Source organism: Fundulus heteroclitus, chromosome 9 (assembly GCF_011125445.2).
Source record: "Fundulus heteroclitus isolate FHET01 chromosome 9, MU-UCD_Fhet_4.1, whole genome shotgun sequence".
Taxonomy (NCBI): domain Eukaryota; kingdom Metazoa; phylum Chordata; class Actinopteri; order Cyprinodontiformes; family Fundulidae; genus Fundulus; species Fundulus heteroclitus.
In genome coordinates, this window is record NC_046369.1 from 31,050,927 (window position 1) to 31,067,538 (window position 16,612).

Below are 16,612 nucleotides of genomic sequence, written 5' to 3' on the forward strand. Positions count from 1 at the left end.
GAAGCTTTCAGCTTCTATGCTCCACAAATCTGGTACAAACTTTCAGAAAACAGAAGAGCCAGTCCAGGGTGTACACCGCGTCTCGCCCATTGACAGCTGGAAATAGGCACCAGCACGGATAGACGTGTAGGAAAATGGATGGTTGGATGATGTAAATCACTTAACAGCCTTGCTGCTGAAATGTGCTTTACAAATAAACTTGACTCCCAAAACCCCACGCCCAACACCCCCCTCCCAATAAATTGGATTAGGGTCATTTTATATTAAAGAAAATAAACTATTGGCCACAGAACATCTTCATCATTTTTATATATTTGCTAGAACATGCTTTCCATGATTAAAGGCAAAACATTTGCTATATTAAAAAACAGTATATCTCTTACATTGTAGTCAGAAATTTGGATCATCATTTGGTCCATCTCGTAACCCACCCGAAGTGGGTTACGAGATGGACCCCCACTTCGGGAACCACCGGTCTAGAGCACGCCAGCTTAAAGGCAGTGCGACATTGAAAAATAAGAGAACACGGATAGAAAAACTGAATTTGGGGACCTTTATTTTTAGCTCATTAAAAAATAAATAATTCAAGTCAGTGCACTTCTTTCCAAAAGACTAGTTCAAGCCATGTACATATAAAATAATTTTTTTGCTTTACCTTCCTGTCATATTTTGCTTTTTTTTTTTTTTTTTTACCTAAATCAACTTTATAACTTATTATTTTGTGTGTTTTCTGAAAAAACTGGGGGGAGAAAAAAATGACATGGGCCATTATTTTAGGAAAGTGATTAGGTTTTTCTGGCTTATTTTGATTTTCACATATTGCTTGTTTTTGTCTCAATAATCACAATTAACAGTACTCAAATTAGCATTTATAATTAAATCTAAAAACAGTAAATCAAAACAAGTTCAATTTGGAGTAGAGCGGTCGGCCTAAATAGAGAGGCTATTAGTCCTAGACGCCGCTATCTGGGGTTCAACTCCTGACCTCAGAAGCTTTGCTTGGATGTCCTCATTCCCCTCTCACTCCATCCTTTTCCGGTCTGAAACACTTTGAATAGTTCAATAGTTCAACTTAAATGTTTCTTTTATTCAGAAAAGCTTTCTCAAGCACACCTGTGCTGCTTTCCACTCACTACAAGCTGCACCTGCTGTCTGATAGTTCCTTTGGGCCAACAAAACCAACGCGGGAAATGCTCTTATATCTCCATGGCACAACGTTGAGATAGATGATTTCAAGGGTGCTTCAAGTGCAAATTTATTTTGTAGCCATGGCATGCTGCAATAAAAATCTCACAATTTAGTGTGTGTGGAAGAACTGCTTAAGCAACATACAGGCACATGAGCAGTGCTGCAACATCTGCATTACCGCTCATTGTACGATTCACTTTTAATAAAACAGTCAAACACATGAAATGTCCATACTTCAAGCACAAATAGTTAATGCGCGTTCAGCCAAAGTGAGGCAGTAGTGAATCGTTAGGAGAGTGTTCAGCAGCTAAACTAATGGGACTGGGCAATGCTGGAAAAGTACTCCAAAATGTCCTGGATGGTGAACTCCATGGTGATCCCAGATCCAGGATAACACCTCCCTATCAACCCTTCAAAGTGCTTGTACTGACGGATGAACTCGTCTTGCATGGAGTGCCACACCACCTGGTGGAGATGATAGGAAAGTGCAGCAGTTTAGACTTGTGAAGGATTTATCTTGAGACTGGTAACGTCTAGTGAATCTGAAGGTTTCTCACCTGCAGCAAACTTTCCTCTTCGCACAGATGTTTGTCCACCTTTTTGTAAAGGTTGTCGAGACCCTTTTTCACCTCTTTGCCAGGGTACTCTTTGATAACTTTGCGCAGCTCCTGTTTGTTGAAAGCCAGATGGTAGCTCACCTCCTCCTCCCGTACGCCCAGGGCCACACGGGACTCCACCCCTTCAAAGAAATGCTGCAAGAGAGAGTTTACCCGTCATAACCTCTCTGATCATGTACGTTTGTCCAGAACTGAAAGATAGTTCTTCTTACATTGAGTTTCTCCAGCGGCTGGCCAAGGGAGTTGATTACATAAGACTGCAGGTGGTCTGTGTATTTGTGCTTGGCCTCCCGTCTCTCCGTATCCAGGCACGAGATCTTTAGACGCGATAACGTGGAAAAGATGTGGTGGAAGTTCTCCATCATCACAACGTCCCGGGGCGTCTTCTGGCTTTCACTAGCAACCTTCTCCACTAATAACACAAGCTAATGTTAGACATCTTGTTTCCAGACATCACTGGGAGATTATAGCAACATCCACGTCTTTTAAATGACCAGAAGACTTACCATTCATGAAAACAGCCCTGATAAGCTTCACGTAGGCTTTATCCAGGTCCCCCCTGCGCTCTGCGTTACGGAAGATCGTCTCAGCCAGTTCAGCAAACTCCTCAAATCTTGTGACAAAAGGCAGGATCCCAACTTTGCTTTTCTTAGAAATCTTCACTTCTTCCATCTGTTTGATCTGACCTGACTGTATAAAGACAGATTTGAACTTGTTACACAACATGGACTTTGGCCTGACAACACAAAAGACGTATTTCCTTTTCATTCACAATAGTCGTTTCCTGTCTGTATGGCCTCTACTCACAATGCATTTGTCAAAGTTCCTCTTTACTGTGACCAACACATTTCCCAGCGTGGTGCTGAGGAAAGATGCCGGATCTACGTTCTCAGCTGTCCACACATGGTGGCTCATCTTCACCAGCATGTACAGAGAGTGGAAGCTGTCAATCTTGTCGCCCAGAGCGATCAGGCTGTTGAGCTCGGGTTCGATGCTCTGGAAGATTTTATTCATCATCAGCCGCACCGTGTCTTTCCTTTAGTCACAAACAGAAGTGAACCGATTGATCTAGTTAATTGCACGTTACTCATTTCATTTAAATACACACACACACACATCAATACTTACTTTCCCCAAATACATATTCAGACAAATAAAAAGAAAAATGTACAAAAATCCATCATAAAAAAAGCAGTGATGTGAACAAAGACACTTCAGAATCTGCCTCCCTGCTGCCTCAAACATAGTAAATTAATTATGAGAGGGTAAGAGAACCATACAAAACATGGGGCGGTGATTAATGCAAAATTCTCTTAGTTTTACTCAAAATTGTAATTCTTTTACATTTTTTTTCTCAGGATACACTTTCTACTGACACACCATCTATTTCTAAAGTAATCAAAGAATTTTATTGTTGATTACCACAGAGCTCAAAGTTTAAAAATAACTTACTTCCCAAAGCTAAAGCCAATTGTTCATCTATACACAAAATAAATGTTGATCTACCAGATCGATACGTCACAAATGGGTCCCAGGACTGAACCTCATGGGTCTCCAGCGTTCATGTTCTGTCTTCACCATCTAACTGTACAAACTGGGTTTTTTTTGTTAAACAATGCCTCAACAATATATAAAGAAACACCTCCAGTCCTACAAGCTTGACACTTTGAAAACCATAAATTATCATCTGAAGGATTAAACGCAATTTTAAAATCTTTAAATAATCTCATTCTATGCTGCTTTCTTTTAACCGCTACTGTAATGTAAATAAATTCAGTTAAGGCAAATAATAAAGATCTGTTTCCCGTTAATTTCATACTCATCCTGACTTAATAATGCATGTTTCCCCTTTTCCCACAATTTAGGAAACTGTGATATTTGTAGACCAGTGGTCTACAACCCTTATCACCATAAAATACATAAAGGATTGATAATATTTGTACTAAAAACATTAAGCATGTCAAAGTACTGACTCAGATGACAAGGAGTGTCGGTGGTCGGCCTGGGGAGGCATCCTTGACGGGATGCTTCCATCCGTTTCTTCTGTTTCTGGCTGACAGGACAAGCAGAAACAAAACAATGACAAGTCTTGTTAAACGTCCAGTTGTACATGAATGACGCTGTCACTGAAAACAGGCCAGCATCTGTTGCTGTAGCATGCTATGCTTTCAGAAGAAACGCACGTCCTATTAGAAGATGGCATGCCGCCGTTGGCTTTAACTAACACTTGTTCATTTGGATGTTACAGCGGTTTGCGTTATCTGATAACAGCTGTACCTGTGCGAGAGGGGGTAGGACCGTCTGGTGCTGCTGCAGCTTAAAGAATTTACTGATGAAGTCTTGTTCAGCAAGACAGAGAGGCTCCAGCTCACTGAGGACCTGTTCAAATATCTGCAAACACAACAGCACTCCATTTAATCTAAGTTCAACACAACAAGCAGAGTCACAGAGTAAATGAAGGAAATAAAGCATGTGCTGGTCATTATGTTTCAGTCTTTATAAACACTGCCTCAGAAATGCATGTTATTTTACAAAGTGCTCGCATTCAACAAAAAACTATTTCAAAATGCAGAAGCAGTCTGTGAAAAGCTAATGGCACCTCTTAATTACATAGTTCATTATATAGCTGGTGGAAGGAAAACATTGAGGATGTTCTCAATCCAGTGGCCTAGTTTTCTACAGCGGATGCTTCATCTGAGGACTCAGAGAAGGCAAGTCCATTACTATGGCCTTAACAAAGGGAGTGGATGAGAGTGGTTCCAAGTCGCTATTGCCCCTGAACATCTCAGACCTGTCACCGATTAGATACTTTTTCAATGTTGCATGGAGAGCTGGGTCAAAACCTGGGGAATGGCAGTACCGGATCGTAGTTCAAGTTTTTAAGAAGGTCATCCTGGTTAAGTTTACTCTAAGGAAGGGAGGCGCCAACTGATTGTGAAGCTCTATGGAGGAGGGGTGTGGGTTTTGTCCTGACAAAGGAACACTGGAGCAGAGGACCTGATCTGTACTCCTGCTGAGTTGCTGAGGGGGCCAGGGGAATCTGGTGTTGGATCTGAAGGCTCACGGCTGTCTTCCACCTGAATCCCTTTGCAGTGGGCGCAGCAGAGGTATAGGTTGATGGGGATGCTATGAGCATGCCCTATAGCCCTCCTATAACCAAGGCCAGAGCTGTGTCTGCATTCTCAACAAGTTGACTGATGCCTGGGTGATGTGAAGTGGCCAGGATGAGAGTCAGCTCTTTTAAGTCATAGGCTATGGTCCTTAACCAGAAAAGTGTGGATTTATCCCCTTTAGGTTGGGCTTCAGTCTCTGTCTGAGTCCAGGGAGCTGACATTTCTTGGTGTTTCTCCACAAGTGATGGTAGGATAATGCAGGAAATATAAACACTGTTTAGGTCCTTGTCTGCAGCGATGCTGGCGTTGCTTCAGTCTGTCGTGGTGAAGTAAAGGCTGAGCCAAAAAGCAAAGCTCTCAATTAGACCGTCCGTCTACATTTCAACACCCTTTTATAGTCATTAGACATGGATCATGACTGAAAGAATGAGATCCTGGATACAGGTGTCTAAAACAAGCCTCTCTGTAGGTTTTAAGGGTTTGTGAGAGGACAACTAAGGCAGAGAGGAGAACTAAGGGCAGACCCAGAACTCACTATAGATGGCATGGGGAGGCCCTGGGATCCTCCAGAGGAGGTAGAGACAAATGTCCCAACTTCAAAACGGGAGATTGGGAGGTTTGTGTGTAAAAAGTGATGGTTAAGCAGTCATAACTGAAACTAATTATGTGTTCAACCACTGCAGCATTTTGCATTACTGACAAAGCAATCTGAGCAAATGACAACATTTCACATTTAAAAGGTTTAAAAATCTGAGCAGGTAATTCATCCTAAGAAAGTGGTAGCAGCATAATTAATTTCCTAAACTGCTTCTGTAGTTTGGATTGGTTATTGTTAAATACATTATGTATTTGTTCTTTTCATTTAACACAGCACCATGTAACTTTTAGCCACTAGGGGGGACTAGATCTGTAACTTTCCACTGGTTGAAACGCTGCACTGTCGCAAAATTAAACAGTCTCCCTCCGTGTTTTGGAATCTGATAGCAGACCACTTTGGAGCCGCAGATTGAGAAGTCATGGAGTTATTTGTAATAATAATAATAATAATCATGGCCATGACAAACTTTAACTAAAGGATGACAAAGATAGAAGCATGTAAGGTTAGCTCTTGTGTTTAAAGGGAAGCTCAGACCACTATAAAGTGGCGCTATTGGTCATGTGACCCATCCAGTGATGGATCCGACCCTCTAAAGTTACATAGGCGAGTTTTTAAGAAGGCCAGCTTGCACCGAGCATTTATACCCACCAAGGGCTGAATATTGCCTGATAAATCATTTAATATATCTCCAATTAAACTAGTTATTGGGTCAAAACTTACATGGTGCTGCTTTAGGTTGTAATTGTATAAATAATGTCCCGGAAGAACCAGCTTATTTGTTTTCTCAGCTACTCCCCATTGTAGGCCGAACATTAAGTGTCACCTTATCAAACTTGGTCCTGTCCGCTACATCCAGGTCGGAGGCAGACATGTTGCCCATGTCCAGCAGGGAGGATGACTGGGATCGGCGGCTGTTGGAGCCCTGCACAGTCAGCTTGTTTAGGCTGGAAGTGGAGCCCGTAAGCTTCCCAGAGCTGCCGTGCAGGCCTGATACGCCAAGGTAAATACAGGATATGGTCCAAGTTGGTATTAAGCAAGAAACATTTTCTCTCTAGAGTTTTACACCATTATAAAATGCACAACTCAAGCAGCACTTTTCAAAAAAAAAAAAAAAAAAAAAAAAAGTCAAGTAGTTTGCCATTCATCACAGAATTATAAAATGTACTGAAAGATTAAAATGCACTGAGAGGTTTTAACACAAACCAAGCAATTACACAGTGAGGTAATGGACTGTATTAGGTGGAGAGGGTCTGAGAATAGGATTTATTTTAGTGCCGGGTTTAAAAGCAGACATTGGAACAGACAGCTCAATCTAAATATCATACTTACTTTCTGTTTCCTGTTTGAGCGCACTCTCTTTCCGAGGAAGCGTGGCTGCAGCCGGTTAGAAAGGCAGGCATCAAAGACAGACACAGGTTAGGCTTAAAACATGCAGCATGGGGACGGGGCAGAGGCTAGATGTTAGGTGCACCAGTTTTACGCTAACGATGCAGTGCCTTTGGTAGTAGGACGGACAAACCTTTCGAAAACAAATTCTTGTTTTTGTTTTCAGAAGCAAAAGCTAATACAGAGTGCAGAGAGCAGAGATGTATGTTCCTGCCAAAACCAAAGCTCAACCGAGGGTCCTATGCAGCTATTAAATATTCACAACTGAGCATGAAAAGAGCCTGTGCAAAGGGAAAAGAAGACATTATTAAAAGATAAAACAAAAAGGCAAGACATTAGCTCCTGAGACGGCATGTATGGGTTGGTGAGCTATATTTCAAAAACAGAACTTGTGCAGAAAAGCTGTAAAAAGACAGAGGCATCGCTTGTTCCCTTAAACATTCATCTGACATGAGAGACTAAAGGATTAGAAGAGACCTCAGAGAAAACCTCCACACACACTCAGTTTCATTTACTGCACAACCGAAACATGTTTCATGTCGACAGTCACACAGTGCTGAGGAATAAAAGCTCTTACCAAACTTGCCCTTCGCTTCTTTGGATGTCCCCGCCATCTTTATTTTGGCAACCTCAAAGAAGTCTTTGATTTCTCGCTCATACAGGCGGTTCATGTAGTCGACATAGGTCTGAAAATAACAAACAGGGGCATTTTATGTGGGAAAAACTACAAAACATCATATCCTTGACATGGTATTGCTACATAATGGTATATTTGCAGTGTATGATAACAATGAACAAAAATATCATGGTGTTTACATAAACATTTAGAGTAAAAAGTGTTTAACGTGATCTCATTGAAAGGCAATAACTATTTCTAATGCTGCTAAGTATAACAGTCTACCGTAGGGCTGGACGATAATGCAATATTTATCAATCAATGGACGTATATCAATGATGGAAAAAAAGGGTAAATAAAAAGTTCAATAGAAGAACAGTTTTCCTTCCTTTTGCATTCTATCCATGTAAGTTAGTATTAGTCATTACATCCTCCACACCGATCACAAAGCCCCTTCAAAGAGTTCACAGAGTGTCAAAGAGTGTTTTGAATTTGTTCATAATTATCGATATTGAACAATATGATTTCTATTTTATCGATATGCTTTTTTCCATATCGTCCAGCCATAGTCTACCCAGTTATATTAATATTATTTAGAACATTTATTTATTTATTCTTATTTTGAATTTCAGAAGTAGACTTTAGTCATTTAAAATAAGCACAATAAGTGAAATTTAGTAGTTTTGCAGTGAGATCTTCGGCCACTGCGATTGGATGCTTTAATTCTAGCAGCAATCTATTCTGTGCCATCATTAGGATAGTTTTGGTTTTTGACATTAATTGTACTCAAAGTGGTCAGAAACAACTTAAGCAGTACCCCCAAAACACACAGACCTCCCATAACCTGCAGTTTTTAAAAGCTTTTGTTCAAAAATAAAAACTAAGTAGCCTGAAGAGAAAAGTAGCACAAGACTCTGTGGTCAGACGAACCACAGATTTAGTCACATGGATGAGTCTCATCTATTTGGTGGATTAAAAAGTAGTGCTCCCATGTAAAACCTTGTGGTAGAAGTATCAGTATATAGGAGGTTTTGCCATAATCTAAATGAAATAAATACAGTTATTTATAATATCGCACATCATCAAAACCATCTCTCTACACATGTGAAAAGCCAGCTGCACTGACCCTCGACAGGCCTTCATACTTCTCCCTCTGGGTGTTCTTCAGCCACTCCATGAGCTTGGCGTAGCGCAGCAGGTCCCTGTGGAGGGGGCTGTGTTTGGGCAGCGTCAGTTCTGCACTGTTCTGTGACAAGGTAGAGCTTTGATCGTGCCCCTGCGGAAGGGATCAAGGAAACAAACAAGAACGCCTCGTTAGAGTGAAACCTCCTGTTGAGACCCATGTCAGCCTTACGCTGACGTAACAGAGGGCTTTTTGACCTCCAGCGTTTGGACCTCTAACTTTCACGGCCTCATCTCCCCTATCTCGAGTTTGTTCTCGATTGCTTTCCACTGCAAGACATGCACACGGAGCATAAAACAGGCACGGCACTTCATGACATGAGCTCATTGCAACTAAGCTAATGTGGGCATCAGAAACATGGAAAAGGCCTCAGCCAAGTCAGTTGGTAAAGGAGGCGGAAAATGATCAGAGCTTCTTTAGCTTTGAGATCAGATGAGAGATGTTAAGTAGTTAGAAATACACCACATGCAACAACCAATGCTCCGTAGAGAGGAGGGGGGAAAAAAAGCCTGATATCTCATGGCATGTAAATTGGAGTGAATTGTGAGAGGCCAAACATTAGCAAGGGAGGGCAAGTGGGGCGGGGCGGGGGGGTTGCTGTGAGGGTACTCACTGGAAGTGACAGACAGGAAGACCTATAATACTGAGGGATGGCCATTTTGAAGTAACTGAAGTGGTTGAACTGACACAGAGACAGAGAGCAGAGTGGGATGATTCAAAGTGAGCAACACACAGAGACAAGAACAGGCAGGATACAACACAGGAAGCTCAGGAAGAGAGTGATCGCTAAACAGGAAGTTCGTGAGCGGAGAGAAAGAGCCTGGAAAAGAGCAGGGAGGGGGCCACTGGGAGCCATACTTTCTGAGCTGTAGCATACAGACTGCATGTGGGGACACCGCAAAGTAGGAGTCACATCCCACAGTTTTAGTTTTATGTTTAAATACATACAAAGGGGGAGAAAATAAACAAATAATATCGTGGTTGGAGAAAACCCGTTCTTATATAAAATGGAGGACACGTGAAATTTTAACTTTATCCCATATTGTCAAATTACAACCACAAACATCAATGCAGCAACCTTTTAGGGCATGTCTCTGCCAACGTTTACCAACTACAGTCCAGTTTTGCCCATTCTTCTTTGTACAACAGCTGAAGCTCAGGCAGACTGAATGTCTATGAAGTTCAATTTGCAGCTCTATCGCATTTCTTAATTGGATAAAGGTCTGATCTAACACATGGATATGCTTTGATCTACACTATTACATCGTAGCTCTAGCTGTGGGTTTAGGGTTGCTGTCCTGCTGGGAAGTGAACCTCCAGCATGGCCCTGTATTTTGATCCATCCATCTTTCCATCAACTCTGACTAAATTCCCTGTCCAGCTGAAGAAAGGTTTCCCCACAGCATGATGCTGCCACCACCACCGTGTTTGTGGGGACGGCGTATCGGACTCTTTCCGTGCTTCGTGAGCTCTCCAAAGCTTAAGATATTTGCTTACAACAAAACCCTTCTTTAAGAGTCTGCACAGGTTAAATTCTGGCCTGTCTGCTGTGCTCCTTGGTCTTTATGATGTGGTTTGTACAAGAATGCCCTTTAATAACATGAAGAAGTCCTAACACACGTCTATAATTACACACTGTTTATTAATTTGGTGCCTTCAGAAAGAAATTGGTTGCATTTTTGTTTAAGCGTATCAGGTTAAAGGGGGCCGGAGGACATGGGCCAGCCACACATTTCAGATTCTAATTTGTAAAAAGTTTGGAAAAACTTCCATCCATCCATCCATCCATCCATTTTCTGATCCGCTTAATCCCTCATGGGGTTGCTGGTGCCCATCTCCAGCGTTCGTTTGGAAAAACTTCCAATTCACAATTATCCACTACTTTGTGGTTGTCTGTCGCAGGAAAGAAAAATCAAACAAAATACATTGATGGTTTTGGTTGTAATGTGTCAAAATGCTTTCAATGGTGTAGCATCAGGTCTTTATGAAGTACTTCTCAACAAGCTGACTTTCATGAGATCTGCAGGTTTACTTTCAAATTCCTTTGACTTCTTTGTCTGAGTAGATTTATCAGCGTCTGGTACAGCATCACTGACAGAAAACCTGGCCTAAAAAAATAAATAAATAAATCTACTCTGCGTAATCAGATCCAGTGCACCACAGAGCACATGTCCAGGCTAAGTGAAGCTCCGAGGGCAATGTCTAAATACCACTGAGGGTGTTACCTGGTGAACAAACACATTATTGAGATGATTGGTGAGTCGACGAGCAAAAGTATCTCTCAGCTCAGAGAACAGTTTCTGCTGCTGGGTGACGGCCGCCAGCTGGTCATGGCCTAAAGGAAGAAAATATCAACTATTACAACTTATAAGTTGATTTAAAGGAATAAAAAAAAACTGGTGGTTTTCTTGCCTAATGTGGAAACTGACCTGGCCGCAGAGCTACATTCATGCACTGCAGCAGAGCTTCAGATGCACTGATGCAGGCCTCTATACCTCTAGGTGAGGTCAGGTCTCCCTCCTGCAAAGCTCTGATGTGTCCCTTTGACAGGTCCATATAGTTCTACAGAAAGACAATCAGAAAGACTCAGATTCAGAAAAAATGCTGATTCATCCACACATCCATTATTTTTAAATGCCCACGTGGTTAGTGGGTTAAAAAAAGCAAAAGACCCACCACTAAGAACTGGATCTCATCCAGCAGCTTGCCGTTGTTGGTGCTGCTGATCTGAATGAGGCGGTTGCTCTGGGAGATCTGGTCCATCTGATCTTTGACGCTTTGAAGCATCTCCTCATAGCTGCTCAGCTTTCCCTCGATGGTGTCCACCTCTGCCAGAGCGTCATCCAGGAGCTTCATCAGGATGTTGACCTGCTTTTCTGACGCCATTATGGACTGAATGTTGGCCTTGAAGTCAAAACAAATAAAGGACTCAGAAAAACATGGTGACGTCAATCTGGATTGTCATGTCAGGAGTGGCTGTGGAGGTTGCTTTGCTCACCCCATCTAAGACCTGGAGCTCCTTGAAGAGCTTTTCCGCGAAAGCTTCTGCGTTGGAGACGGCGTACTCGCACATCTCCATCATGCCCTCGATGTCCTGCTCCTCACGAGCGCTGAGCTCCTGGTACTCCTCCAGGGCATCTTCGTCACCGCCTGCAACGCTCTGACTCTCACCGCTTGGCACTGACTCTAAAGCCGCAGAGAAGTGAAGATGAAATGAAACAAAAGGGCGCGCGATCCATAAGAACAAGCACCGCAGTCAAAAGAAAATGGGGTACCCTGGGAGCCATGTGTTTCACATTCTTATAAAGCACAACCACAGTAAATGTCATTTTGAGGAGAAGGAAGTGCTAGTCTGATGGTTTTCTTGCTTTAATCAAACAGGCTATTGTTTGATTGGACATTTCACTACCAGCGATGAAAATGTTGGGGTAATATGAGTGTATGGTGGAAAGCGATCTAGGGCAGTAGCATGAAGAAGGCTCTACTGTGCCTTGAACGTGTACTCATAGCTCTTGAAATTTTCCAGACAACCACACACTTCAATATATTTCATTGGGATGTTGACAATAGACCAACAAAAAGCAGACAATGATACAGCACATGGATTGTTAACATCAGCGGACAAACATCATGAGGACCAAAAGCGGGTAAGGCCGGGATTAAGTTACAGGGGGACATTTAAAGCAGGTTAATTTAGGCAATACACAAATCTGACCTCCAGAGAAAGGGGGTCCCAAAGTGAGGGTTGCGAGAAGATTTGATACAGAGGTGCTAAAAAGAAGAGGTCTTATAGAAATACTACTTTATTCAGAATTGAATGTGTATTTTAAAAATAGTATGACTTCATTCTTATAATTTCCCCCCGAAAAAACAATCCAACTTGCCAAAAGGGGACCAGTCTGTGGCAATGTTATTTTTGGGGTCGCAGGCTGAAAGGTTCGGGACCCCCTGCTCTAGAGAGCAGTGCTGATAAGAAAAAGAAAAATAGATACTGTTCAAAGAGAAACAGTGAGACGTCCTGTTTGGAGTTTGTCACAAGCCATGTGGCAGAAAAGGTTCTCTGGTCTGATGAGACCGAAATGTATCCATCTGGTCGAAATGCACATTTCTATGTGTTGTGTGTAAAATGAACGCTGCAGTGAAAAACGACATGGGCAGCATCATCCTGTGAAGATGCTTCCCTGCAGCAGGGATGGGAAAGCTGGCCGCGGAGGACTGGAAGACTGATGGGGCTGAATGCAGGGCAGTCCTGCCACAAAACCTGTTAGGGGCTGCGAAACACTCGAGACAAGGGTTGGAGGCTCACCTCCCAGCAGCACAAAACAAACATGCAGCCAGAGTTACAGAGGGACGGCTTTAATCGAAGAATATTAACATGGTAGAGTGGCCCAGTCAAAGTTTGCACGGATATCCAATCAAGAATGAGTTTGTGACCAGACTGGATGTTCACAGGGGCTCCTCGTCTAATTGGCCTGAGCTTCAGATCTTTTACAAAAAAAAAAAAAAAACACACAGGGAAAAAAATTTAATACCTGAATTTGCAAAGCTGATAAAGGTATTAGACCCCTAATGACTTGTGATTGCAGTTAAATGTGGTTCCACAAAGTTTGAAGAAAGTAGAATTGAAATGCACAGCAAATATTTCTGAATTACTTGTTTACACAGATGGACAAACTATGTGTTTTTAAGGCAGTCAGTCCCATTGAACTGTGTTTGTAAAACTTTTGAAAACTGCATATCGTTTTCCTTCCAAAAAATGACTGCTTTGTTCATTACTGAAGTCCCAATAAAAAACAGGGAAGTTTGTGGTTGTAACAAGACAATAAATAAGGAAAAGCTCAAGTCCTATGAATGATTAGCAAGGCACTTTATGCTTTCAAATAATAATCTGGAAAGTCCTTATTAGCTAAACATAAAATGCATTAATGAACATGTGCTGCTAAAGATTCTAATGATTGAGGTGAAATGGTAAAAAGGCTGAAATTAAAAATGTAATTGCTCTTGAGCACATTTATAAATATAAAAATAAAATAATGCCTTCCCAGTTTAGTTACATACTTCAAATTGCTGTAGCACGGTGACAGTCTCTGATGAGAATGATGGTTTGACGTTATGAAAATACAGTGGAAAGAAATGAGGAAAGGGAAATTTAGTCCTACCAACCTTCCGCTTTAGGAAGTTCTGGCCAGAGAAAGTTTAAGAGGGGAAAAAAAAAGTAAGAATAAAGAAGAATTTAACATGTAAAAAAAACATAAATTGGGACACAAAGAAGATTATTTAACGTACTACAAATAAAGAAACCCAACCATAATCCAGGAAAGCTTTCCCCTTCTTTAAAACTGAAAAGGTATGCTCAATCTTAATTTAAAGCACTTTAACACTTTTTCTAGACTGCACCCAACCATTAAAAGGATCATGCAGGCCCCAGCGGTGGCTGCTGATAGACGGGTTCACACACCTTCAAGCAGCTGAGAACTGACATTGACAAACTCCAGCTTCTTCCTCAGATAACGCTGGTTCAGCTTCCAAATACAGGAAATGAAGGAGTTCTTCTCTGCCGTACTGCTGGCCAGCCACTTGTAGACCTTCTCAAAATGAAGATCAAACTCTGGATTTTCCTGAATGGGAAAACGATGCGCATTATTTCCGACTCCACAATCAGGAAATTTGAAACAGGCTGACCGAGAGCAGAGACGCACCTTGCTGGCATCCTTAGCGTCGACCACTGTCAGGTCTCGGAGCTCCCACGTCTGCTGCCTCTTGTAGAAGTCGCCTTTGTCCGATTTTTTCACTTTAACCACTTTGACTTGTACAGGCCTCTCTGTGGTGACTGGAAGAACACGTCTGATTTGTCATCAATCAGTTCTGCTATGCTAATTCGTCAACCACCGATGGTGCTCTCGCTCATACCTGTGGCACACAGGAAGCAGTTCTTCTTCTTCTTTCCTGCCTTGCAGACGTTTACTATGCCGAGGAGGCGCTCGTCATTGGGCGTGAAGATGTCCCTCTGGAGAGCGTGCTTGATGGCTGTCATGGTGGATCCTGACATGCAGAACAAACGGGTTACTAGGAACAGCCTATCGGTGCAAGAACCTCGAGTTTTATGTCCAACACGCGCAGCTAATTGTACCGGAGCCATAAAACACAACAATAAAGCACAACTATAAAAAACATTCTGACTATGTCAGGGGAACACTGATGACATACAGCAAAAAAAACAAAACAAACAAAAAAAAAAAGACAAAGGCCAGAATAGGGACATGCAATACATTAAAACTTGTGTTTACCTGTGTTGCAACCTTTTTTATGCAATTTAAATCTTGCTTTCCTGTGTTTATTATTATCAGAAATGTACCTATTAATGGACCCAAGATCAGAATTGGACAACTGTCCCTTGATCGGGAAAGGAAACACTAATAAATTTGAGTTTCTTTCTAACCATCAATAAATAAATTGGCTCGATTTTTGTAATGCCTTCATTTTCTGCTTGATTTAAAGTCAGTTTAGTTTTCCTCTTGTATGCGTTACAATCATTAGAAATAACATTTGAATTCGTTGAAACGGAAGCTCCAATCCTCCAGACCTGAAGAAGCCAGGAAAGGCCTGATCGATGCAAATCTACCCTCCTGCCTTTGAAGCAATGGACCTGAAGAATCCGGAAGACAACATCTTGTTTAATTACTGTGTTTTTAATTTTCTATTGTTTGGCCGGTGGGCTCAGATGGGGTCCCTAGGACAGAGCCACTGGTTCTGATGCCGCTTCTCCATCCATTTCATTGTTCCTGTAATCTTCTAGCACACCATAACCAAACACCAGATATAAATAGCTTTAGTTAGGAGGTAGCTTATAACTGAATTTAGGAACCTGCCACTTTTCCGCCACCATTGTGTGTTACGATGTATCAGCGCAAGATGCGACTAATGACAACTAAACGAGCAGGAGCGCACAGCCAAAAAACAAAACAAAACACAGACATGGGAGTTTAAAGCCATCTAGTACAGGAGCTCTTCCAACAATAACAACACGGCTGCTGCTGCTGCTGTCTTCTGCTAATGTTTCTGCTAGCTTTGCATGGCTAACGCAGGTTAGCATCAGCTGCGAAGCTTACTGGCATCGATCAACAACAACAAAAAACGGGGCAACATTAAAGGTCAAGACTAACCAAAGCGCGTTAGATTTGTCGAATGTGCAATATGTCAGACTTTTTGTTTTGCAAAGAATGTAAACCAAACGCAGTGGTTACCTTATTTTCTTAACAGTCCACCAGCCCTTCAGAGCACCGCCCTCTGACTTCCTGGTTGTGGACCGGAGTGGTCACGTGACGCCATCCTATCGCCAGCGGAGACAGATATGTTTTATTGTGTTACTGTTCACACAATAAAAGTAGATAAAAAAAGTAAAAGTAGATTTCCAAGCTAAATAAATAATCCCCGCTTTAAATGTCCCAAGTCAACAGTGAACGACCTTTAGGGATGATCCTAAGATTCTCATTGGATGACCCATCCTGACGTCGGGCTCACCGTTATCGCTTCTCTACAATATTCAAAGCATTTTTTCCTTAAATCTCCTCCAGTGGCGTCTCCAGAAATGTGTCATGGGGGTGGCCAGATGGGGCCATTTGGGGTGGCAAACCAAAACTAAAAGCCATAAATTCAGGATTTTATTCTACTGCTGTAGTAAAGCTGCCTGTAGAAAACTATCTTAAAGACTTCAGTAAACACCTACTAATATATTTTGGTTTATTTGGTTTGTTTGATTTGTAATGTTACTAATGATCTAACGCGCATACACTCATAACAGTACAGTTAACATTTTGAGTTGAGGACAACAATTCATTTTTATTGTGTAATTATATTAGGAATAAGGTGTACATTTATAAATTTATTGAAAAACAAAACAATCACTAGGGG

At 41.8% G+C, this 16,612-nt stretch overlaps 1 protein-coding gene across 7 annotated transcripts; it reads right to left on the reverse strand.

Annotated features, from left to right (window-relative positions):
- Positions 1-1,066: 1,066 nt before the first annotated feature.
- exoc1 (exocyst complex component 1) lies at positions 1,067-16,069 on the reverse strand. Of its 7 annotated transcripts, XM_021318427.2 has the most exons (21): positions 15,946-16,069; positions 14,612-14,743; positions 14,401-14,531; positions 14,160-14,319; positions 13,865-13,882; positions 11,700-11,887; positions 11,378-11,605; positions 11,131-11,263; positions 10,927-11,036; positions 9,315-9,383; positions 8,645-8,794; positions 7,480-7,588; positions 6,846-6,890; positions 6,340-6,503; positions 4,083-4,196; positions 3,779-3,858; positions 2,613-2,841; positions 2,312-2,495; positions 2,018-2,217; positions 1,746-1,940; positions 1,067-1,653 (listed from the first exon to the last, which is right to left on the reverse strand). In XM_021318427.2, the coding sequence occupies exons 2-21, from the start codon at positions 14,733-14,735 to the stop codon at positions 1,501-1,503; spliced, it is 2,784 nt and encodes a 927-aa protein (XP_021174102.2). In that variant the 5' UTR covers positions 14,736-14,743; positions 15,946-16,069; the 3' UTR covers positions 1,067-1,500. The 7 variants fall into 7 exon arrangements, with proteins under 7 accessions (XP_021174102.2, XP_021174104.2, XP_012721875.2 ...); XM_021318429.2 differs by lacking the exon at positions 13,865-13,882; XM_012866421.3 differs by lacking the exon at positions 9,315-9,383.
- Positions 16,070-16,612: the final 543 nt, after the last annotated feature.